This window comes from Falco naumanni, chromosome 7, assembly GCF_017639655.2.
Source record: "Falco naumanni isolate bFalNau1 chromosome 7, bFalNau1.pat, whole genome shotgun sequence".
NCBI classification, from domain to species: Eukaryota; Metazoa; Chordata; class Aves; order Falconiformes; family Falconidae; genus Falco; species Falco naumanni.
Window position 1 is genome coordinate 12,882,343 of NC_054060.1, and position 23,661 is coordinate 12,906,003.

The 23,661-nt window shown below is 44.3% G+C and overlaps 2 protein-coding genes across 2 annotated transcripts; one reads left to right on the forward strand and one right to left on the reverse strand.

Annotated features, from left to right (window-relative positions):
* Nucleotides 1-10,549: 10,549 nt before the first annotated feature.
* On the forward strand, nucleotides 10,550-12,717 carry TLNRD1 (talin rod domain containing 1). Its single transcript, XM_040601618.1, has one exon. The coding sequence runs from the start codon at nucleotides 10,854-10,856 to the stop codon at nucleotides 11,919-11,921; it is 1,068 nt and encodes a 355-aa protein (XP_040457552.1). The 5' UTR covers nucleotides 10,550-10,853; the 3' UTR covers nucleotides 11,922-12,717.
* Nucleotides 12,597-16,258, reverse strand: LOC121091616. Its single transcript, XM_040601619.1, has 2 exons — nucleotides 16,166-16,258; nucleotides 12,597-14,745 (listed from the first exon to the last, which is right to left on the reverse strand). Exons 1-2 carry the CDS (start codon nucleotides 16,209-16,211, stop codon nucleotides 14,162-14,164), a joined length of 630 nt encoding a protein of 209 aa, XP_040457553.1. The 5' UTR covers nucleotides 16,212-16,258; the 3' UTR covers nucleotides 12,597-14,161.
* Nucleotides 16,259-23,661: the final 7,403 nt, after the last annotated feature.

Sequence of the window (23,661 nt, forward strand, 5' to 3'; positions counted from 1 at the left end):
CGGCTGCCTTAAGGGGCGGGGGCAGCGGCGGGGGCCGGGCGGGAGGAGGAGCTGGGGGGAGAGAAGGGCCGAGAGGGCAGCGGCGCGGCCATTGCCCGGCTGCTGCGGCTTGAGGGTGGGGGCCGCGCCCGCAGCGTGGCCGAGCGCCGGGAGCGAGCCGGGGCGGGGGCAGCACGGCGGGCAGCCGCTGCGATGTCGCAGCCGGGGCGGGGGCAGGGGCAGCACGGCGGGCAGCCGCTGCGATGTCGCAGCCCGGCGTGTGACGCGCTGGCCCGGCACAATGCGCCGCTTCAGGAGGCCGCGGCCCGGCCCGGCCCGCTGCGGTCGGGGGCCGCGCTGGGCACCGCCCCTGCAGGCCCTGGCCCAGGCTGTTGGATGAAAGGTGGACATTGTCGGGCTGTTTTTTTTTTTTTAAATAAAAGTATGACGGACCAGCTCCTGGACTGTAAACCGTGGGGTTTCTTTTCCCCGATTTTTTTTATTAAAGCAGAATGGTAACTGTGTGCATTCAGTAACCTGTGAGAGGCACTGGGCCCGTTGGCACTGAGTCTTCTGACTTTAACTAGTACCTCAGCAATACTGTTTTTAGAAGAAGACTTTTGAAAATAAAGCTGTTTGTTACTAAAAACTCCGTAACATCTGACCACCACACAAAACATCAAGAGACATGGCTTTTTCTTTGTACTTTTCCATTATCCAAAACGAATTATACAGATCGATGCCTTCATAGCCTTATTGCAGTCTTCATTTTTTGCCTCATGGAAGCTGTTTTAATTATAAATAGCACCGTCTTCCCTTTGGCCTTTTAGACTTGTACTCCAAGAAGTTTGCACTTGGGAATTGAAGGAGGCGTGATGGTAACTGCTACTGGCAGCTAGTAACTGTGGCTGGGCTGGCGATGGAGCAGGGCCCCTCTCTATCCAAGAGGAAGCACTGAAGGGGCAGCAGGTTCAGAGCAGAGAAACTCATTCCACAGAGTGACCACTCCAACCCCAGTTCTGTTCCTGTATGTTGTCCTACAGTGAGCCAGGAGCCCACTGCCCTATGGGCACAGCATGTAAACACAACCCAAAAGCAGGCAGCGGGCAGGGCGGTGAGTTCGGGAGGCTCTCCGCAGCCTGGATAACCCTTGGAAGTGGCAAGATGCTGAAGGGCTACGCAGCCTGTGAACGCCAGGGAGACGTGCCACATGGAGCAGCAGCTTGCCAAGTGCGCATGTAGCATGAGAAACAGCAGAGGAGGATGTGGGATCCAAGACTTCAGCACCCTGATAAAAAACCAGCCTGGTCTGCAATCTCCATACAGAGGGTTATCGTTTTATAACATTTCAGACATGCTGCCAGCACGCCTGAGAAACAGGAAGCAGTTAGGCCATAGCTATTCGTGGAGCTTGTTAAATGTACAGTAACTGAAATGGGGTTTTAATCAAGTACCTTTCACAAAGCTGACCAGTAAGTCACTAATGAGCACATTTGCTCAGTGATTTCTTATTAAATATAATGAACATCAGGTATACTATATCAGCTTGCCCTGATTAATGAGGCTTTACTAAAATATGTTTCTGGTAACTTTTGTTATTACTGGATCGTGCGTACATTCACTGGGAAATAAAGACTAAAGAGTCCATTTTGGAATGCTGGGCTTACAGCATAAAATGTTTTCATTGAATTTCTACTGGGAAATATTTTCTTCAATTCTGTTTTTTCCTATTAAACAAACCAAGCCAACTTTGACTTTCCTTAATATCTGGCCCTGCATTCAGATGTGGATCTCAAAAGTAATCCAGTTCTCTTTAGAAGTGAACAAGTCGTTCAGTATATCCAGCACTGCACCAAACAACACTACACGTTTCCTTGTCATGCATATAAGAGCTTTAATTTGAAAGGGAGATGTTTTTTTCATGCTTGGCTCTGACCTCGCAACTATCTCTGTTCAGGCAGAATTCTGTGCCCAGGAAGAACTTGCTGAAAGTATGCTTTGTGGAGTCAGCTGCAGGACAAACACCTATTCAGCCTCTGTACTCTGCTGTTCTTTCCCATGCAAGAGACAAAAGCAATGCAGCTAGAAACATGGATCACTGACAGCGGCAAATTAAACTGCATTTTATTTTTACTGAGGCACACTGTGTTTTGTTCAGAACACCTATAAAATCGCACAAATATGTTTTTTATAGCTTAAGCATTTTCATATTCCTTAACAGTTTTTATAGTCCCAGCAGCTAACACTATTATGATTACAATACAGAACATATCCAGTAATAGATGGTTACTTTCATTGTAGATTGCACAAGTAAGGTGTTTAAGGCTTTATCTAGTAGCTTAAAGTCCCATCTAGTCAGGCCAGGAATGTCTCAAGCTGTGGCTGTCATTTTTACTTCAGCAACACACAAATTTTACTAGTAGTACTTTAAATTACAGTGTTACACCTTAACAGAAAGGCAAATCTACCTCCCCCTGTTGATGTAAATCGTTTTCATTATTGAGTAGGGTTGGGTCAAGCTGTAAAGTGAGAGGATTCAGGATGTTCTAAATTTCTGTTAATTAAGTTTGGGATGCTCTTTTTTTTTTTTTTAATATAACCTGTATTTTTTGAACTACATATTTCCCATACCATTATTTCTTATGAGTTAGGAGAACAATGTGCACATATTTTTAACTGCCAAAAGCTCTCTCAAGTCTTCGCTTGCGGTGCATTTTTGTGTGCAGTTTTCTATTTTAAAGTGGATTCTCATTAGTCACATTTTGCTTTTCTTTGCAAATACAGTACTGTAGGGTCTTAAAGCTTGTGCATTGACATTCCTTGGAATAAAACCTTGGAAAGAACAAGGAATTTGACTTCATCAGGGAAAGGGCAGCGCCTTCTTGGAAGGACATATAGATGAGTAAGAGATTAAACTAACAAGATCAGAAGATCAGCCCTAAGCATGAGAAGGGAGTATGAACATGCAAGGGCTACCTGCTATCGACACATGCTGTGTCTGGAAGAATTAATTTAACTCTACTAATAAAAGAGGATGTCTAACAGTGGCTCAGATGAATGAGGTGTTGCAAAAGGCAGCCTTTTAGTGATTACTTTGAATATCTAAAATGATGGAGGTTTGGGGTACAGCTGTGCTCTTTGTGCAGCCTGATAGATATTAGAACTGCTTTTGCACCTACTGGCTTAGCAAAGGACCAGGACAATACTGTGTTAAACAATACGGAAGACTTGCTGAGTAACAGATAGCAGAAAACCTGAAGCAAGTTTTGAGATGACCTAGCGTTCACAGCATTCTTACCCTGTTTAAAAGCAGTATTGTACATTTTACAGAATGTCAGGATATTCTGAGTTACTTCCAGTAAAACATTCAAAATAAATGTTTTCATAGGTCAAATTATCTTAAGTACCCTAAATGTTCCCCTGCAGAGACAATCTAATGCATGAGCTCTCATGCGAAGACAGTGCATGTGTTCGTTCAGACCTCCAAATGCCACCACATTCAGAGAAAAACTTGAAAAAGCAGACCTGAACATGTTATCTTTAAAAACAACCAGAATATTTCTAAATTTCAAGAAGAAAATGCTTTTCTTTTTTCTATAATATTTCTAAATATTTTAGAATTATTTCTAAATACTGTTACTAGCAGCATAGTGAGCAAAATATGTTGTCATCTAGAGCATGAACATTTGAGTGATTCAGAATGATTTCAGTCCTCAAATTAATTTCATGCATAAAGCAAGGACACTCACTTGCCATCTATTAAGAGAATGCAGATTTTTGTTCCAGAGCTAGTCACACTTTGAATTCCTGGGTCCAGTTTGAAAAATAAAAGTCTATAATTCAAAATTCTCCCAAATTAGGGGTTAATTACTGTGATTTGGACAGGAAATTCCAATTCAGGTACTAACTCTGAAATTCAGATCCTTGAATTCAGGCTTGACCACAGAATAAATCTTTACCCCAACTTTATGCTATCCTGTGCATGCACATTTTATAGATTAAAACTGATTGACTGAATGGAGATGTTTGATAAATGACATGTTAGCTTTGTGTCATTACCTCTCTGATCACATTTGGGGAGAGGGTATGACGCCTGACTGTCTAGTCAGTTGCAATAAAGCTACACATTTTAATCCTTAAATTCAGAAACACCACAGAATGTTCCTGTTAGTACTCATCTTACTGCAATATTTGCTACAAATCTGTGCTGGTTAAAACTATGTACTGGTTACACAATTGAAAGTTACCCTATTAAGAAAAGAATTACATTAAATCAATGTCAAAGAAGGTTTACATAGTTCCCACAGGAATTCCATTTATAGTCCAATTTCCACAATCTAAGTGAAATTAATTTTGTAGTCCCAATTTAATTTTAGGTTTACAGGTCAGTTTTGGCACCCACATCTAATGTAAGTAATACATTACATGAACTTCTGATGAATTAAAGGTGCTAGACTTAAACCAGTAATGATCAGCAGCTCTCCTTATAGAACACACAGGCACAATGAGAAAAGTGTAGGATCACAGACTCCTGGGAAAGCATCTAGTAAATTTCTCTCATTATATATATTTTAAAAAGGAGGGAGAGGGGGGAAACCCAAACCCTTCTGTAGAATATTACAGCTGCAGGACAGAACGTACTACCAAAAGTGCAATTCAGGAAGGGTGGGCCCTTGCACATTTTGTTCAAAATACTGTGTTCTCCTTTGATCTCCAAAAAAACCTGCAGACCTAAGAGTCTGAAGGGAGGGTCGTGGATTCCTGTTCATGCTGGACTATTCTAATCACTAGCATTTACCACTCCTTCATTAAGTGCTTCTGAGTTTCAAGCCAACTGACCTAAAAACCTGCACCTGGCCCTTCTTGCCTGCTTCAGGGAGGGAGAACGGGCGCGAGGAGCTACGCTGCACCCAACGCTCTCCTAGGCACTAGCCTCGTAAAACACGAGGTGTAGGATGGATATCTGGATATGTAGATGGTAGATAAGAACAAGAACCAGAAAGCCACTACTGGCCGTATCAACATAAAATATGACACAGCCTTCCATTCCATGCAAGAGGAGTTTTGTAGCTGCATTTTTTTTCATAAAAATGTGTCTCCTTTCCATGTCAATGTATTAAATATCCATGGTAACAGCAGGGAACAAACAATTGATTATATACGGTAAGCGGTGAAAACAACAGCACAATAAATAGTGAATAAAAGGACAACAAAAACCCCCGCACTTTTGCTGTTATTATCTTTCAGTTGAGCAACAGGAGCTGACCAGTATTTTAGACATAACTGAGATATTTATATTACTGGTATCTATGTAATAACTTTTTTCTTACCTTTGATATTATGGTTTTGACTATGCCATACTAAAAAAAATAACCCACCACATCAAAACACTCATCTTAAGCTCATCTGTGAAAGCCCACCTATTATTCTAAAAAGCTACTTATTTATACACAAAATCATTTTCAAAGAAGAAAAACCAAAACTTGCAACTGTGTTTCCATTCTGCTGTCACAAGTGACCAGTTAACTGTTCCTCCAGATCTCTAGCGGTCTTTTTTTGCTACACACAGACCAGTTCTCAGGTTGCATCCCCAGTGTATCAACCATGATTACCTCTGCAGACCTGAGACAGACTCAGACCTCGCAGTTTTAGTCTCTCATGAAGTAATGACTGGAAGTACAGACCACAAAACACTTACTTAGCACGAAACTATTTAAGACAAAATAGATCTTAAGAACAATAAACCAGTCAACACACTCACCCTTCCTTCTGTATGACTTACCATTCCATCGCTGCAGAGGGGAAGGCCCAGCTTCTTCCAGCCTCTTCTGCAAAGCCTACCCCTGTGTTAAATTATTTCGTCCATCAGTGTCAGCCGACTTGATCCTCCTCTGACTTTCAGTTCTCATTGGACAAACCAGCTGTATCCCTCGGAACTGGAGCTATCGTTCCTGTAATTACCACCTCAGGGGTTTAGTCACATACGGCTGACACAGGGGAACCACTGAATTGCCTTTTATTCCTTCATCAGCTAGCTCCCTATTAAGTTAGATCGATACATCTATACAGGAAAGTAATATAAAGTAGTGTAACCCATTGTATAGTAACTTCTCCTCACCGACCTGGCCACATACAGTGTTCATAAAATTATTACAACTTGGTATTCTTCGGCTATTACTCAACACTGGCTACACTGGCAAAAATCAATTCGTCCTTCACAAAAAAAGATTTTACTAAGCAATAAAAGGGCCAAGTCCTGTCAGATGATTCAGGAAAGAAGACTTCAGCCTCCAGTTTCTGTTGTACTAAGCACAATGCAAAATAAAGATCAATGTGATGAAAGAAGAGCTCATACAAGTAAGCCAATCTTCTGTACACTACTAAGCCACATTAAAAAGCCTTTTAATCCCTTGTATCTGACAATGCCTGCTGTTTTGAACCCCAGAGAGTTATTTCATTCAGACTTTTGTCAGTGAAATCTTTTCAAAGCCAAGCACGGCCACCTGATTTTCATGTCTTCTAAGTCTTTACACCAATTCACAGAGCTGCCCAAGTCCTGTGAGTCACCTTTGGACTCAGCGGCTATGAAACAAATGGGTATGCACGCGTTCTCCTTGAAAGAGGATGTGCGAAAGACATATGAAAGAAACACCCACCCCAAACATCACTGAGTAAAAGCTTCCTCCTAAATCACATAGATACATCTACTGGAACTTTAAAGCATGTAGCTTAGCTGGTCCTCAGTTCTACTCAAATTGCCGGATTCAAGAGACTCTGCCTTTGAGGCTGCCTTTTACAATAAAACCATGTATTTATGGTCAAATAATAAGCCTGGCAAACACAGACTGTGAGTGATCCTGAAGCCAGCTATGACAGGTGTACTTATGAAGCAACAATGCGGTCTGTAGGAAGACTCTAACAGGCAGCTGCTCCAAGAAAATGCCTCTTCCCGTGTTGAAAACGACCAATTGAGGTGCTATTTTCAACATTATTTTTTCAAACAGCCAAAGTCTGGTCACTCTTCATCATACATTTCATATGCAGAAGAGCTGGACACCCAGGGCTACGACTGGAGGAAAAGGACATCTGGTAGGACTGCCTTGGAGATGGTCCACAAGCAACACCTATTACATGGTAATAATTACTGGCTTTGCCCCTTGCTAATATTGAGGCTGATGAGCACTGGATTGGTCTCGTGGACAGATTAAAGGAGCTCAAACAATATTTGCTTTATATTATAGCAGTTACTAATGCCTTTGGTGGCCCTGTCAGGAGCTAGGAACTGCCGTGGGTGAGGGCCTAGCTGTGTTCCTGGTGTGGGCAGCTGGGAGGAAGGTAGGTGGAGGAGCCACAGCAGGAACCGTCCAAAACACAGATCTCTCCACTTTGTCCTTGGGGAATGGCACAAATCATATGGAACATCATGGCGGGCGGCAGCATCTAAAAATGGAAAAGATTATTGGGTCATTTAACACCGCTGCTAGCCAGGGCAGAGACCTACGTTTTTAAAAATTAAATCTTTCAAACCCTAATTAAATTTAGCCAATCCTCATTAAAAATAAAGTAGGTTAGTATTTATGAGAGGCATTCCTCGTGCTACATAATCTCCCAGTGCCTCATTTGAGGACATATCTGGAAATACTTGGAAACACAATTCAACTGGCTTCTCCTGCCCATTGATTTTTATTTTTCAGCCCACTCTGAAATCATTCCTATTTATAGTTTTGAAAGTGAGCTGCTGGCGGTAAGCCAAAATTGTTTAGGCCCAAATCATGACCTTCCTTTAAACTGCTATAATCTGACTCAAGTAAACAGAATTTCCCTCACGCAGTTTCTGTGAGGAGGGATGGGTGGAGAAGTGCCCTATTGTCGACACACCCAAAGACCAGCATCTGCCCCTTTCCTCAAGCCCGGCTGTATGGCCAGGGTTCCCCCCACCCCCCAGAAGCACACATCCTGTTAACCCTCCACTTCCACATCTGTGTTCATCCCGCTCACGTCATGCTCCACAGGGCCGCCAAGGAGGCCAGGGGTTCCTCTAGCTAGCGGGTGAGAATGTGTACAAATAAACTCGTCTGAAGCTCCTTCAATATAAGCAGTCTGTGAGAAGGGCGCTGTTTCTGCCGGGACACTTGGATCTGGCCTGCCAGTGAGGAGCTGGTCTGATTCTCGTTTATTTCAAGGTCACTTACAGCCCTGCCATAGCAGGACATGAGCATAACGGTGAATTGGGCTAAATGCACTCCTGGATTTCTGTAGCCTGCTAAATGCATTGTAAACGCCTAGAATGAAGCGGCTAACTTAAAAGTCTCATTGAAAGGAGCAAAAAGATGTTATTACTTGGCTGCAGCTTAAGCTGCAGCAAAATACATAACAAATGTAAGATGTGGTTTCAACACGAACTCTGATTATTCAGGATTATGTTGACGGAGACAATGAATACCAAGAGAGAATCCGATGTGTGGGGCAGAAACATCCTCATCACCGTTATTTACCAAACTATATGTTCCCTTTGGAAGCATCCCAGGCAGCATTAAACCCATCTTCTTGTAACTTGTTCCAGCCCGATTAGTAATTTTAATTTTATTATTGTGTAATGGCATTGGCGTTAATGCCTGAGATGTACTGAGCATCACATCACATTTTAGTGATGAGAATTGTCGAGCGCAGTTCCCGATGTGCTGCAGGCTGGGCACAGGCTGGAGGAGACAGTCTTTGCCGAGGCGTTCCGAGCACACCGGGGTCAGTGGGTGTGCTGCCTCCCCCCTCCTAAACCCCAGTCCCGGTAACCAGTCTGCATGGCAGCGACAGAAACGGGAGGGAAGCACACCGAATGCACCGTCATTGGCTTAAAAAAATGGGTCAAGCCCAGCGCGGAGGGAAATATTTCCATGTCAATAAAGATGCGGTAACACCACACCCCCCCCAAGCCGTTCCGACGGCACCGACGATGACTAGCGAAGGGCTGGGCTCTGCAGCTGAGCCCCCGCAGGCTGAGCCCCCCGGGGGCGGCGGGGGGACCCTTCCCCCAAAGCCCGCCCGCCCGCCACGGGCGCTGGGCACTGCTGCCCCGCCGAGCCCCGCCGAGCGGCGGCAGGCCTGACCGCAACGCCGAACTCACCTGGCGGGCTGCCCGGCGCAGCGGGCCCGGCCGGCGGGACGCCGGTGTCCCGGCGGGCTGGGGCGGAGGGCGGTGGCTCAGCGCCCCCCCCTCCCCCGGCATCTCCTCGCTCTCCGGTACCCGACTGCGCGCCGCGCTCCCGCCCAACCGGCACGGCCGCACCGGCCCGGGCCCATCCGCTGCTCCTCGCCGGCCGCCCGCCGGCCTCCCCCTCCAGCCCCCCGCCCCGGCGCTTATTTATTCACCCAGCCCCCCGCAGCCCGGGGCTCGCCTCCCGCCGGCGGCAGCGCGCCTGGGGGCCGCGGGCGGTGCCGGCCGCTGCAGGGCGCTGCTGCCCCCGCCGCCTGGGAGGAGCGCGGGGCGGCGGGCGGGGCGCGGGGCGCGGGGGGAGGGCAGGATTTAAACGCAGGGCGGTGACACCGCACAAAAGATTTCGATAGGCTTAAGTGAGGTTACAGCAAAGGCAACGGGGAGGGGGGAGCCTCCCTCGGAGCCGTGCAGCGTCTGGCTGGCAGATCCGCCGCAGCCGCCGCTTCCCAGTAGTTTGTCTGAAAGCCTGAGAAAGGGAATTTAAAAGAAGATTTCCTTCCCCCCTGTTTTTTTTTCTTTCCTTTTTTTTTTTTTTTTTTTTTTTTTTTTCCTGGGAGTTGGCGACTCAGCCAGAAAAGATGGCAGGAGGAGCGCAAGGCCGGGCGGGTCGCAGCATCCGCGGCTGTAGCCCGGAGCCACCACCCTTGTCTGCGGGCAGCGCCTAAGTCGGTGCGGCGGCGGCGGCGGCGGCGGCCACAGCGGGAGCCGGGCGAGGAGGGGCCGGCGGCGCCGAGCCCGCGGGGCGCGCGGCATGGAGCGCGGCGGGGAGCGAGCGCGCGGCGGCCGCGCCGATGACCGAGGCAGGAAGGAGTGAGGCAGCGGCGAAAGGAAGGGGCACGGGTCCCGCCCGCCCCCAGCGCCCGGATCCGGTGGATTTTTTTTTTTTTCCCTCCCTCTTTCTTTTTCTGTTTCTCCTTGCCCCCCCCCCCCCCCCCCCTCCGCGGTCCCGCTCCCCGTCCGTCCCCCCCGCGCTCCCCGCGGTGCGCCCTCCCCTCGCTGTGGCTGTGGCGGCGCGGGGCGGCGGGCGGCCACACCCTCGGCGGCGCTTCCTGCCGCCGGCGGCGCGGGGCCGGGGGCGGCACATGGTGCGCAGCCGCCGCCCCTCCGGCCCCTGCGAGCTGCGCCCGGCCGGCGCCCGCCGAGCGGAGGAGCCCGGGGGCGCAGTAGCGACTCGGAGGGCTGCGCCCCAACTCCGCGCGACTGCCGGGCGGCTCTGAGGTATTCCGGCCGGTAAAGGGAACTTTGCGCAGGATCCCGCCGCCGGGAAGCCGGAGGAGGTGGTGGAAGGGAGGGGAGACAACGTGCGGGGGAAAAAGAAAAAAAAAAGGAAAAAGGAGAAAAAAAAAAAAAAAGAAATAACGTTTTCAGCTCCACGATGACGGAACGGGGCCCGGGGGCTCCCGGCCAGCGCCGGCCCGCCGCGGCAGCGCCGTAGGGGCGAGGGCTGGCGCCGGAGCGGGGCGGGCGCCCCGGCGGAGCTCGCTCCCCGCAGCAGCGGCAGCCCCGGCGCCCAGAGCCCTCCCGTGCCTCCCGGCCATTGATGGAATGATGTTGCGGAACAGGCAGAGCGATCCTGCCGGGCTCAGTCGGGACTGCTCGGGCGGCGGTGGCAGAGACGGTGGCAGCGGGGTAGCGAGCGGCATGCGAGTGCCCCCCCGGCGCTATGGCTAGCGGTGGCTCTGGCAAGTCCAGCAGCGAGGTGTCTGGCGGCGGCATCCCCAGCAGCAGCTCCCTGCAGAGGAAGAAGCTCATCTCTATCTGCGACCACTGCAAGATCAAGATGCAACTGGTGGCCGATCTGCTGCTGCTGTCGAGCGAGACCAGGCCGGTGAACACCGAGAGCCTGTCTGTCTTCGGCGAGTCCTTCGAGAAGTGCAGGGACACGATCATTGCCAGGACCAAAGGACTCTCCATCCTGACCCATGACGTCCAGAGCCAGCTCAACATGGGACGCTTCGGGGAGGTGGGGGAAAGCCTGATGGAGATGGGGGAGCTGGTGGTCTCCCTGACCGAGTGCTCTGCCCACGCTGCCTACCTGGCTGCAGTGGAGACTCCGGGGGCCCAGCCTGCCATGCCTGGCTTGGTGGATCGCTACAAAGTGACCCGATGTAGGCATGAGGTGGAGCACGGCTGCGGGGTCTTGAAGACCACCCCTTTGGCAGATATGAGCCCTCAGCTCCTGCTGGAGGTTTCTCAGAACATGTCCAAGAACTTGAAATTCCTGACAGACGCCTGCGTGCTGGCCAGTGAGAAATCCAAGGATAAATTTGCTAAGGAGCAGTTCAAACTCAGTGTCAAATGTATGAGCACCAGCGCCTCTGCCCTCTTGGCGTGTGTCAAGGAGGTCAAGACTTCACCCAGCGAGCTGACCAGGAACCGATGCGTCTTGTTCAGCGGACCTTTGGTGCAGTCTGTCTATGCTCTGGTGGGCTTTGCCACTGAGCCCCAGTTTTTGGGTAAAGCTGCCACCATCAATCCGGAGGGCAAAGCTGTGCAAACTGCCATCCTAGGAGGAGCCATGAGTGTGGTATCTGCTTGTGTGCTCCTGACCCAATGCCTCAGGGATATAGCCCAACACCCCGAAAGTAGCACCAAAATGAGCGATTACAGGGAAAGGTTGAGGAACTCAGCTTGCGCCGTCTCGGATGGTTGCAACCTGTTATCTCAGGCACTAAGAGAAAGATCTTCACCCAGGACTTTACCGCCAGTGAACTCCAATTCTGTGAATTAACCCCCACATCTTCTGTTTAGATCCCAGTCACTGATAAAGGAAAATAATATCCCACCTCCTCACCCCTTTTTGGTATACCAAAGAATTTGCTTGGATGAGCCCAATCCTTTGATTTCATGTGGTGAAGAAGCAGAACATATTCAAACTATACGTACTAATAAAGGTAGCCAGTTTGGGCTTTTTATTTTACTTTAAAGGCAAGCAAGTATCTGCAGATAAATTTTCCTTTATTCAACAAGGTCTTCACACAAATGGTAATAACTGTTTAAAAGTTTGGTTGTTTTTTTTTTTTATATGTCGGGAGGTGGGGGCATCTTAAAAAAAAAGTGGGGGAAAAAAAGCTTTAATCGCGCTGGGTGCGGTTTTTAAAGTTTGTCTTGTCTTGTCTTCCGAAATTTCCCTTCTAAATTTTACTGTTCGGTTGTGCAGGAAAAAGGTTACCTCAGTTCTCACTCATTTAAAAAAACTAAAAAAACCAACAACACATAGATGATGGATGTAGCTACTATTTTGTTTGTTTTTGTTTTGTATGACTTTTTTTTTTTTTTTTTTCATCAAGTGTTAGGTTAGAAGTGCATTTGGTGTGTAGGAGTGGAAGGACTGGAGGTTGTGATTATGTTTTCCATGTGTTAATTTCCAAACTGGGGGAAAAGCTACTGTGAGTGTTTAAACAAACAAACAAACAAAAAAATTACACTATAACAAAAGTGATTTTTAATTTTTTTTTTCCAATGTCAGTTTTTATCTTGCATGTACTGGAGTATTTATTTCATCTATTAAAATGTTATGTTTCTCAGATGTCTTTCTGTGAATCTCTTAATACTTGAATAATTGAACAACGAGGCCTGTTTGCATTGTAAGTCATTTCCCCCAGGGAATGGGTGGTACAAATGTAACTAGTTCTAGACAGCAGCATACAGGCTTCAATTCAGTTCTTTTATTTTCATAAATCCTGTCCCTTCCCAGTACTACCCCTCCTCCTCAGGACGCCTCTGACAGAGATGCTCTGTGGTTGTGTTTATGGCAGGCTGGGCAGTGCTGCGTGGATTGGGGTGGCTCTGCCCGGTGCTGGCGGCTGGTGTGGCAGGGCATGGGCTGGCTTTGTCTGTCTTTGTCAGTATTTGGTGTTATCTTGTGAGAAGTGTTTGTATTTTAACTCCTGCAGATGTTGCGGGCCATCTGTGTTACATTTGTGAGTTTCCATATTCATTTATTTCTCAAAAAACTTTACCCTGCTGGATAGTCCTGCTGGTTTGTGTGCCTGCTTAGGATTGTCAAGGTTTGTCGGAGTGGGACCTTGGATTCCTCAGAGGTTTCTGTTGGAGCTCCTCAGTGCAGATTTCTGTCAAAGTAGTTGTAAGTTTGATGATGTAGATAACAGGAAAAGTTAGTAACTTTTGAGGCCTAGTCCACCTCCAGTTGAATTGCTTGGGAATTGCGAGTGGGCCTTGGGGTATGCTGCGGTAGTTCCTGTGATGGCAGTGTTGATTTTTTTTCAGCCTGGTCTTTGTGGACCTGTGGAATCTGTTGCCTTCTATATGTTCCATGAAAGGTAAATAGGAGAGTGAATCTTCTGGCAAGGAGGCTTTGTTTATCTGCCCAGTTCCATTGCATAACTGGATGTTGTTGGTTGGTTTGGTTTTTTATGTCTGCAAATTGAACAATGTTGAAAGCTATTGGAGAATGTACCTTAAGAATGTTGTTACTATGTTTAAAACCTTTACTGTACAAATACTCTTCTATTTATTCCTCTGAACAAGTAAACTTTTTGGTTTCGGATACAAAACAGTCCTGGAGTAGTGAGAGGTCTTCCTTTTTATAGCATTATTGTTTCTCTTGCATGTGGTGCTTTTAATTTCAAAAGGGAGGGAAACATCACTGGGTAGTGGACAAATACATCATGTTGAAGGACGTACGAGCTAAGCTTATATATCCATATCTTCAAAGTTAGAAAAAATAATTCCTTGACTTAAGTAGAGTGGACCCTAGTATTAAGTTTTGTTTATTTTTAAATGAAACTTACCTGCCTTCGGTGAATTGCATGGTTAGGACTTTTCTTTGTGAAAAATCAGTCCAAGCTACGCTCCTTTGGGGTATGATTTTCTCGCTACGCTGTTTCTGATGCAATATAAGCTTTCAGTATATGCTGCAAAGGCATGGATGTCTGCACCTATATGGCATATTATAAAAGTTCTCTCACTGTTTTTTCCATAAATAAATAAATAAATACACACAGTGTTCTAACTTTCACGTAGATGCCTCCACAGGTATTTCCTCAGAGGCTCTCTCAGCCCTGCATGCACACACGTTTTCCCATCTGGATGGCAGGAACAGCTGTAGGACTCCGGAGGGAATGACAGGAGGCCAAGGCCATCTACAGGGAGGTCCTGTGCCTCTGTGGCATTTGCGGTTGTCCGCCCAACCGTCCTTCCTATCTCCCTGCCTTGTAGCATGTCTCTGTGGAAGCCAAGATACCGTCCCAATCTACCCTTCCGTCTTTTCCGCAGTTGCGCCGAGGGGAAGGAGGAAAAGGGGATTGTGGCAAACGTAATGCTTTCAGGATGTGCTATCTCCTGTGGCTGCAGACAGGAGGTGAGGAACGGGCTCCACCCTTCCTTCGCATAGATCCTAGATGGTGCAGAACTTCGTGTGGGACGTGCGGAGATGGTGCTGGGCAGGCTGCGGGGCAGCGCTGCTCCGAGAGGGTACAGGTACAGGATGGCATCCTTTAGCTCCAGTTCCTTTAAGTTTCTGTGACCTACATTTGTGAGGCCTGCTTCCAGATACAAACCAGAGGGTTCTGAAGGGCAGCTCTGTGGAGTGTCTGACAGGAAAGAGAAAGAAAAAAAAAAAAAAAAAAAAAAAGAACATCCCACTGGCTCTTTTGATGTTTCTACTTTTTGGTGCTGCTGAACTAATTAGATTCTTTTTGATTCATTTATACATTATTGAGGTTATATGGATCAGAGTGCAGCCTCTTTATTACATGTGCATGTGAAAGGAAATATATTACTAACAATGATAGTGCCAGGATTTGTTGTGGTAAGATTTTGTTTTAAGTGGTTTAGTGCAATTTTTGTTTTAGCAAGGATACTGCAGATTCTTCCCCCCTTTCTGATTATATTTTAAAGTGAAGTACATGCATACATATATCAATAAGTATGTGTTTCCTTTCCCCTTTTTATTTTACTTTTCAGTGAAGGAAAACAGACTGCTCTAGGTCTCCCTTTGATTTTGAGGTGTGTGGGGTTTGGGGAGATTCAGTTTCATAAAATGAAACATGAAATGTAGCCAGGCCATGATTTTAGTTAACAGGCTGATTAATATTTATATATATACACACAAGTAGTAAATTCACAGAGTAACTTACTATAACATTTTAAAATAACTGTCATTTTTAACACTTCAAAATATTCAACCATTTCTTTCCAAGGTAGAACTCACACAAAGGGAGCCATGTGCTCCCTGGTCTCAGCTTCAGAGAGTATCTGTCAAAATCTGTGCTATTCATGTAATTAGCACAGCAAAGTTAGGGGAAGAAAAAAAAAGCTTTTCATGCTAACAAGTACAACTGTTTTTGTGCACTCTGAGTAAATGATTAACAGGAAAAAGTCTATATATACATATGCACATTGTAGCATTTTCTGAGCCGAAAGTATGCAGCTCCACTACTAAAAATGCTGTAGTGCCACGCTTATAAAGACTTAAATGTATATTGTGATAATTTATTTGGAGTGTACTCATATAGAATGTTAACTCTGATATAAAACATTATTTCAGTAGGTATATTCATGTTGTTCACTTACTTTGTACTCTCTGGGACAGAAAAAATACATGGCGAACTAGTTTCCAGGGTGTCATCGCGGGCCATGTCGAGGTCACTGATTATCACTTGGCATCATACTTTAGGCCCTTGTTGCCCAAATGCTTACACCATTTAGGTCAACAGGTAGTGCCACGATTTCAACATAGGCTTAGATGTGTTTTCTGACTTGGAAGCTTGGCAGTTTTGACGAAAGAAATCAATATTTCTGGGTGCTTATATAACATGTATCATAGACCTACTCTAATAATGCATTTAATAAAAGGGTTAACTTACTTCTAAACACGCTATGCAATGCATATTTGTAGCCAAAAATAACACTGTCTCCACCAAAAAAGAATTAAGCTTATTTTTTAAATGTAAGAATTTTTTAACAGGAAAGAAGTTGTCATTCTTGTGTTGTCTGTGAATTTGGTATTACCTTTTGGTTGCAGCTTCATCATAGCAAAGTTTGTTTTTGACTTCATACAGCAGCTGTATCTCTGAATTTGAGGTTGGAGCAATGTGTTTTCTGGTTCTAAAAAATAAAATAAGTTCTGTAAGACAACCAGGAAACTAGCAGCAAAATGCTATTGAAAAGCAAGTACGCTATTTAAGGGAACTTGCAAATGTAAATCCATGTTATTTTTCAAAACTACGAAAAAAAGACCATGGGTCAGATAATTCCCTTCACTTTTTACCACAGGAAATGATCAAAGTAGCAGAAAATCTGCTCTTTTTGGCCAAATTTCTGTCAGAGACAGAAGGGGTCGAGCCAACACATGGTGTATGCAGCCTTGCAGCAAGAGGGGGATGTGGCTGATGGGAAAGGAGGTGGAACCAGAGAAAATCTGTAGGGTAATACCTCCTATTAAACACAGAGGAATTTTCCTATTCTAGATAAAACAGAGGCTGATCCAATGAAGCAAAGCTCAAACAATGCAACCTTTCTTTCCGGGCGGTTGGATGCCTGTGAGTGGAGATGTGGGGCTGGGTGAGTTTGGGATGCTCTGTGTCAGGCAGCTGCCTTGCCGTAGGGAACCCGCAGCCTCTGGGGTTGCCCTGAGACATGTCAGGAGTCCAGGCAAAAATGTGTACCTGCCAGAACAGCTTGGTGGGAAATGAAGTCTGTTTGTGTTTTTTTTTCTTTTTTTAATTTCCCCCCCCCCCCCCCCCCCCCCCCCCATCAGGCTCTTTGTAGACTTTACAAGCAAAAGCAGATGGTAGGGACCAGTACATTTTACTTCTTTGTTCTTGCTGCCTGTGAAAGGTGCCAGATGGGCAATGATAAAGGCAGAAATTCTCTCCCCGCAGCCCAAGGACAGGGAAAATGCAGCGCTTTGAGGCTGCCCTGTCCTCACAGCATCACCATGATGCGGTGGAGTTTTGGGTCCGCTGGTTTCACTCTGACTTTTTGCTAAGAACCTGACAGAAAATCCCAGAGGCAACTTGACAGGAGCATCAGGGGGAGTAAAATATTTCACACAGGACAGCAAAACACCCCCAGCTTTGGATCATTCACAAACGGGCCGAAAAATACACAGGCAAGGTATGGAGCGCAAGGCCAGATCCTTCATCTGAATAACTTGGAAAAATAAACACTGTGTACTCTGAGAGGCATTTATTTACTTGAGAATTATGAATTATCAAACTTTCTATATAAGAGTAGTTCAAAGGTATGTTTAATTAACATAATTAGAAGCAGTATTCTAAAACATTTTCTTAATAAGACTGATATCTATGGGCATGAAGGGCTTCATCCATGACTCAGTGAAGTCTGTGTAATTAAGTACTAATGTATTCTACAAACTATGTTAAAATTGTAGGGGTTATTTTGTGTTGCAAAGCAAGGAATTATATATTGACTTTCATTAATCTGAATCTTTTCCTAGAACTGGTTTTATTGTACTAGAGTCCTTTGAACCTAAGGGTTTTTTTTGTTTTGTTTTGTTTTCTTAAAACCACAGTGAATGATGCTATATTCCAACAAAGTCAAAAGCAGCATTTCAAGATTAATGCAGAGATTCCTGGGGTCTTTTGTCAGCTTGCCAGACTCTTGTTCCTGTTCTAACAATTTTTTATAATTTCCTTTTATGTTAATAAAGGCTTCTTGTGGCTGTAAAAGTTGAAGTTGTCTTACTCCATAGACGGGCTGGTTCTTATGTAGATACTATTTAGATTATTTAGAAATCCTGCTGGTTGCCAGATGGAGCTCTTTTGGGTTTTATGTTAAATACTTGGAAAGCTAAATAGCTTGATTTTTCTCTCCTCCCCCAACAAAATAAATAAATACTTGAAAAGTGATTACTAAACTGAAGTTGCTTAACTCCAGTTTAGAAATCAAGTTAGTTAGAGGTGAAGTGACTGCAAGTATGAGATACCTCAGAGTAGTTGGGTTTTGGCGAGGTTTGACTTACCTACCGTGATTTCAAACCAACAGTTTTTCTCCAGATTTTTCTGGGCAGCAGGAACCTGAACTTCAGTCTTGGGATGGAGAATCCTGAAGAGCATAGAACACGGCCCTGAATCCAGTACAGGATCTGGAACAGAACTGAGATGGAAATCCCAAGATGGTCTTAAGACTTCAGTGGCTGTTAGGATTGCTGAGGTTGCTTACAAATCATACCATTGGCGCCGGCAGCCTGTACGGATGCTGGGGTGGACTCTTAATGGGGTGGTCTGAAACAGCTTTTATTCCCCGACCTTTGGGATGCTTTGCCCATTCAGTCGAGTTCACAGGGTCTGCGTTAGTGCGCAAGGGCGTCAGCAGCAGTGCCAGGCCAGGTCTGGTTACCCTTCGTCTGGTTTTAGCAGTTGTGAGGCTTCATTTGGTTGAAATTCAGGCAAACTGCTGAGTCTAGGACTAACGTTTCTCAAAAGAGCAGTGCCTGTTGGGCACTGTGGTGTTGATGAACTGAGGGACCTTCTGTTTCATGCTCAATGTATACAAGATGTTCCTCCAGTTCCTGCAGAAGGTGCTTGGGAAACACTGGGAGTCAGCATCCCGCTGATCATAATTCTGTTGTCATCAATTGCCAAAAGGTCAAGATCATAGTTCTGGCCTCCAGGGTTACGTTTCTAATGAACAGAGTAAATAATAATAATACTAATAATAAAAAAGGCATTTTCTAGTCAATTTTTGCAGTTTGTATTGATTCTGTCTGGTTCACGTTAAACATAGGAAGTCTCTGGAATTGGTAGGCATGCTGTTCAGGTGTACTTTGGCCCCTATTTGCATTCTGAACACGCACACTATGGAAAAAAGTGAGAAAAGTCAGGTGGATCTATATGTGCAGTGTGATAAATTATAGGCCCTGTAGCGCTTCTGAATGAGCGTGCAGTTAACGCTCTGGTCTGATTTAAACGCTTCGTATTTAGTTGATGTTTAAAAATTTACTTTCCGTTTAAAAATTTACTATGGAATCAATCTGTTCTGGCAGCGTTAGATTCATAGTTCAAAAACTTTATCGCCTTTTATCATCTTAAAGTAGCCATTAGTCTGAAACTTTTCAGTCTCTGGGTCTGGCTTAAAAACCAAAAAGGAAATTGACCTGTATATTTCAGTTTTAATATTTCTGAAAGCTTTAAAGCTAATGGGTCAACCTATGTTTGTATTACAAAGCATGGAAAAATAGTGGGTTTATTCTTTCTTATGTCGAAGTGAGCTATTGTTTCTCTGCTCATAATTAAAAACTCACTTTTTTGGAAACTCAGATCAGTCCTAGGCATTGTGAGAAAATCTGTGAGCAAAACCGTGTGTGAAACTTCCTTAATACTGACTTTAGACATGAACTCATTCAGAATCTGTAACCTTGTCTTCTCTTGTGACTGTCGTATTAGAGGAGTTTGTCGCAACAGCCTGTTCGTGGAGCCGGTAGCGTCGAACAGGCTGAAGAGCAGTTGTTGAAGTGAGCGGTACAAGCTCCAGGGACACACGAGTGCATCTTGGAAACTTCAGAGATACGTGCTGCTGGCGCCAGGGCACTGCAGGTTGCAATAGTCAAGAAGAGTTATAGTGAAATACAGGACTGGAAAAAGCTATGAGCAGGAGAGGTTTGTTTGAAAGTGAGGGTGGAATTTATAGTTTTTAAAGAAAAAAAAAATTAAAATACTTGGTCAGAACTGTAAGAGTAATTAGGGGCTTAACTCCCATTGATTTTCAGTGGAGCTGTATGTGTAGATGTTTTGACCTGGTCATTTGTGATGAACTTTGGATGCCTGTGGTTTTAAAATTAATTATAGGATGTTGCGGTAGAGTTCTATTGAAACTCTGTAAAGCTAGAAGATTTGCAGTTGAAATATGAATATGGGCCATAATTCTCTTCTTACCATCCTGACCTTTCCATATGGGTTAAAAGCTGTTGTTATCCCTGGACATGCCCTGGCTGGCAGGCAGCCAGAGGCCCAGCTCTGCCTCCTTTGTCTTTTATGGTTGCCAGATGCCAGCATCGTGCATCTTACCTTCACATCGGAGGACAGATCTCGCCTTCCTCCCTCTACCCTCTGCTCCTGGTGCAACACCCAGGTGTGGAACAGAGATCCCTTTGTACTCTGTGCATGTTATCCTCATACAGGTCATACACATAAAGATAGTTCATGCTAATTGGAGTCCAGATCGCATTAGAAACCTACCTGTTTTATCTGTATGCAAATTCCAGCTGCCTCAATACCACACACATCCTTTCAAAATAGGTCTTGAAGAGTTGCCTGTAATCCATATTCCCAGGAACTGTTTCCCACGCAGTTTGTCAGAGAGCTCTAATGCTGTTCAGAAGAAAAGGTTAGTTTTTTAGTTTTTTTAAATTAAGTATTTATGAGGTGTTTTTCAGTTGAGGGGGTGGCGGGTGAGCTGGATACCATAGATGTAGGTTAGTGGCTAGCTTGGAGTTGTAGCAGCTCTAGGTGCTCGTTTCCCATCGAAGTAGCATTTGGGCTTTGTATGGCATTTTCTGTCTCTCTTAACGAAATTTACTGCTCTGCTAACATTATGTATTTGGTTAATCTGCAACTTCGAGTTCAGTATCAGAAAGGTAGCATCTGGATTTACACTGCCCTGTAAAATCTATTTATTGATGAATCTCTAATATATGTTCTATATTGAACCCTGAGGGTTCTTTTAACATTTCTTGTCTTACCACAGGTTATTTGTTTATCAAAATTACCTTAATTTTCTCTCCAAATGAAAAAAACAACAAACCAAACCAAAAAAACCCTACTTGGTGCATTCCCCACTATCTGCCTTTTATGGACAGTTTCAAGATTATTAGATGAAAATCACTTTCTTTGAGAAATAGTTTGACTCCTAAATTTCCAAGCCATGGTTTGAAACTTGTGAGCATTTTGTTTTGGACATGATTAAAACCACATCTGTTCATTGGGGTAGAGCAGAGGAAAAGGCATGCTTTTCTGTCTTGGTACGTAAGATAACAAAAGGTCAAATGTTCTTTTGTTCACTTACATGTCTGTACTGTAGGAGTCAAAAATGCCTAGCTGCATCAATATGGCTGCTTGGGACACTGAGGATCCTTTGGATTACAGGCCCAGCACTTTGCAGTCACTTGTATTGGGGTGGGATGGGGGTGGGGATGAATCTGTTGGAGGACCCTGTTAGTACATTATAATGTTCTGTATTACGTTTGGTTTTGTTTAAGACAAGAAAGCTCAAATCAGAATTACGTGCCAATTCTTCATAAGCTCCCACTCATTTGGCAAAGAAATTGCATCAATTACATCTTGTTTTCTGTACTGTGTCGTTACAGAAGAGAGAGCACATGCTGCACTTGTAAGGAGATGAAATAATTCACTCACATCTTTGAAGCCATTGCTATATTTTTCTCTTTTCCTTTGAAAATAATGGTGGGCTGTAGAAGACTTTCCCTGGATGATAAATGTGCTTTGCAAATGTACAACGGTGCTCAGAAGCTTGAGTAAAACAGGCTTTTAAAAACTAGTAAATCTGTCTGATAGAAACATGATTAAAAAAAAGTCAAAGTACTTTTCCGAAGCTTTTCCCCAAAGTACTGCCTTAGCTATAGTTTTACCTGGTTTTGTTGTTACATTCATTTCATGTTACTGTTGGACGTTTCCTTCCCTGTGAGATGGTTTTATAAGATGAACTGATTTCACGTAGGGAAGATGCAGTTGCTGACTGGTCTTGGATCCTTTTCAAGGCTGTGATCTGTTGAGATGTTGCATGTGCTCCCTTGTAAGATTGCGTTTTACTGCAGTGATCTGGAGTTCATATGAACCACTAATGCCCAGGGAAGATGCCTCCTGTCAAGAGGGTAAAGCATAAAGAATATTAAGAGCACATCAATAGGAAAAATCTTTAGGATGGACAACTCTTTTTTTTTCAACAACTCTCTGCCTGAACTAGCCCCTCTTCCTCAAGAATATTAGTTTAAAGTTAATGAGAGTATTTCAAGAATTTCAGCTGCCAAAAAAATTGATAACCTACATAATGCGTGCAAGCTTCCTTCATGTTTTGCTTCTGTTCATAGTCTTATCTACCTAAAAATAACAGTTTAAATGTATTTTTATCCAAAATAATAGAATATTTTATTTTTAATCAATGGGGAAAAACAAAGCAAAAGCTTCTGTTTTGGTTTTCACAAGTGGACTGCAAAACAATCAGTATCCCTTTTGCTCAGTAGGTGCTGTTTAGTAAGTTGTTCCACTGCTTATTGCACTCTAAAATACCTTTTTAATGTTGATTTCCATTGACATCCTACAGTTTTATTTTAGAAAAGTGCTCAGCTTGTTGATGTGCTTCAGTCATATTGACGGTATATACATTTTTTTCTTAGAACTGAATAAGCCTGGTTAATGATAGAGTGAAATGATACTAAATTTATTTCTAAGGGGAAAAGCTAGCACTTTGCATAAGTCAAATTGATGATAAGTTCAACCTAGTAATTTTAGAGGCTGTTGGCATTTGTAGTAGTGTGTTTGAGGACTCTTGCAAGCCTGAAGCATGTTATTTTCAAACTGTTTAATTTTATCACCGTTCCAGGGAGTACAGAATTATCTTTCCCAGACCCAGGTTATTTGGAAATTAAAGCCTTTTAGAATATACTTAGCAAAAATGATCCTAGTTAGATCTAGTTTGCAGGGTGAGTCCTACCTGCAGATGGGAAACTGGGATGTACAGATTTAGCACGTTGTGAGGAGGGTTGCTGTAATACTTGTTAAGAGCTGTGTTCTCTGAGATTGGGGTGTCTGGGATTTTTCAAAGCAACACAGATTTTTATTTTTTATAAGCAGCCTTTTATATTTGTTTTTGTGGATGAAAGCCCCCGAAGCTTTTTATGGTGATCTCACCTCTCTTCAGTTCTTCTTAGATACTTCCTTTTTTTCCCTTTTTTCCCTACTACATACACAGCAAGTACCCTCTGCACATATACCCATTGATGCTGGTAGAAAATCAGCTGTTTTCAGTGGGGGTAGAGTTTATAGCATGATTCCCTTCATTAGATAAATTCTTTGTCTCTAGCATCCTACCTGTACTGTTAGTCCTGATGGATGAACTCTGAAAACAAGGAACTTTGCCTTGATCTCAATAAATGGTGTAGCCGTCGGGATTCTTGCATGCAGATAAAGATCAGCTGTGGTAAACGCAGGTATGAAGTGTACAGGTAGAAACACACATGCACAAAGGAGCCTCCTTCCTAAGGCTTGACCTTTCTTGCCCACAGCCTTCTCTGCAAAATTGTTTATTTCTTGCCGTCAAAGGGTAAGTACTGTTGGGAAGACAGAGTCTGCTGGAAGGGCAGTTAACCATTACAATATGTAATGTTATAATACATAACATTATCTATTATACCATAATATAACCATATTATATATAAAAGTATAACCATTTAATACTTCTTAAATACTAAGTACTTATTAAATTGCTAAACATCTGCATCACGATTAGTAGCTAACAGAACTACTGCT

Excerpts from the sequence above, each read along its gene's own strand:
- TLNRD1 (XM_040601618.1), top strand. The coding sequence starts at position 10,854 with ATGGCTAGCGGTGGCTCTGGCAAGTCCAGCAGCGAGGTGTCTGGCGGC.
- LOC121091616 (XM_040601619.1), bottom strand. The coding sequence starts at position 16,211 with ATGAAGTCAAAAACAAACTTTGCTATGATGAAGCTGCAACCAAAAG. Across the intron at positions 14,746-16,165 it reads GATGAAGCTGCAACCAAAAG|ACACTCCACAGAGCTGCCCT; the intron begins GTAATACCAAAT and ends CTTTCCTGTCAG.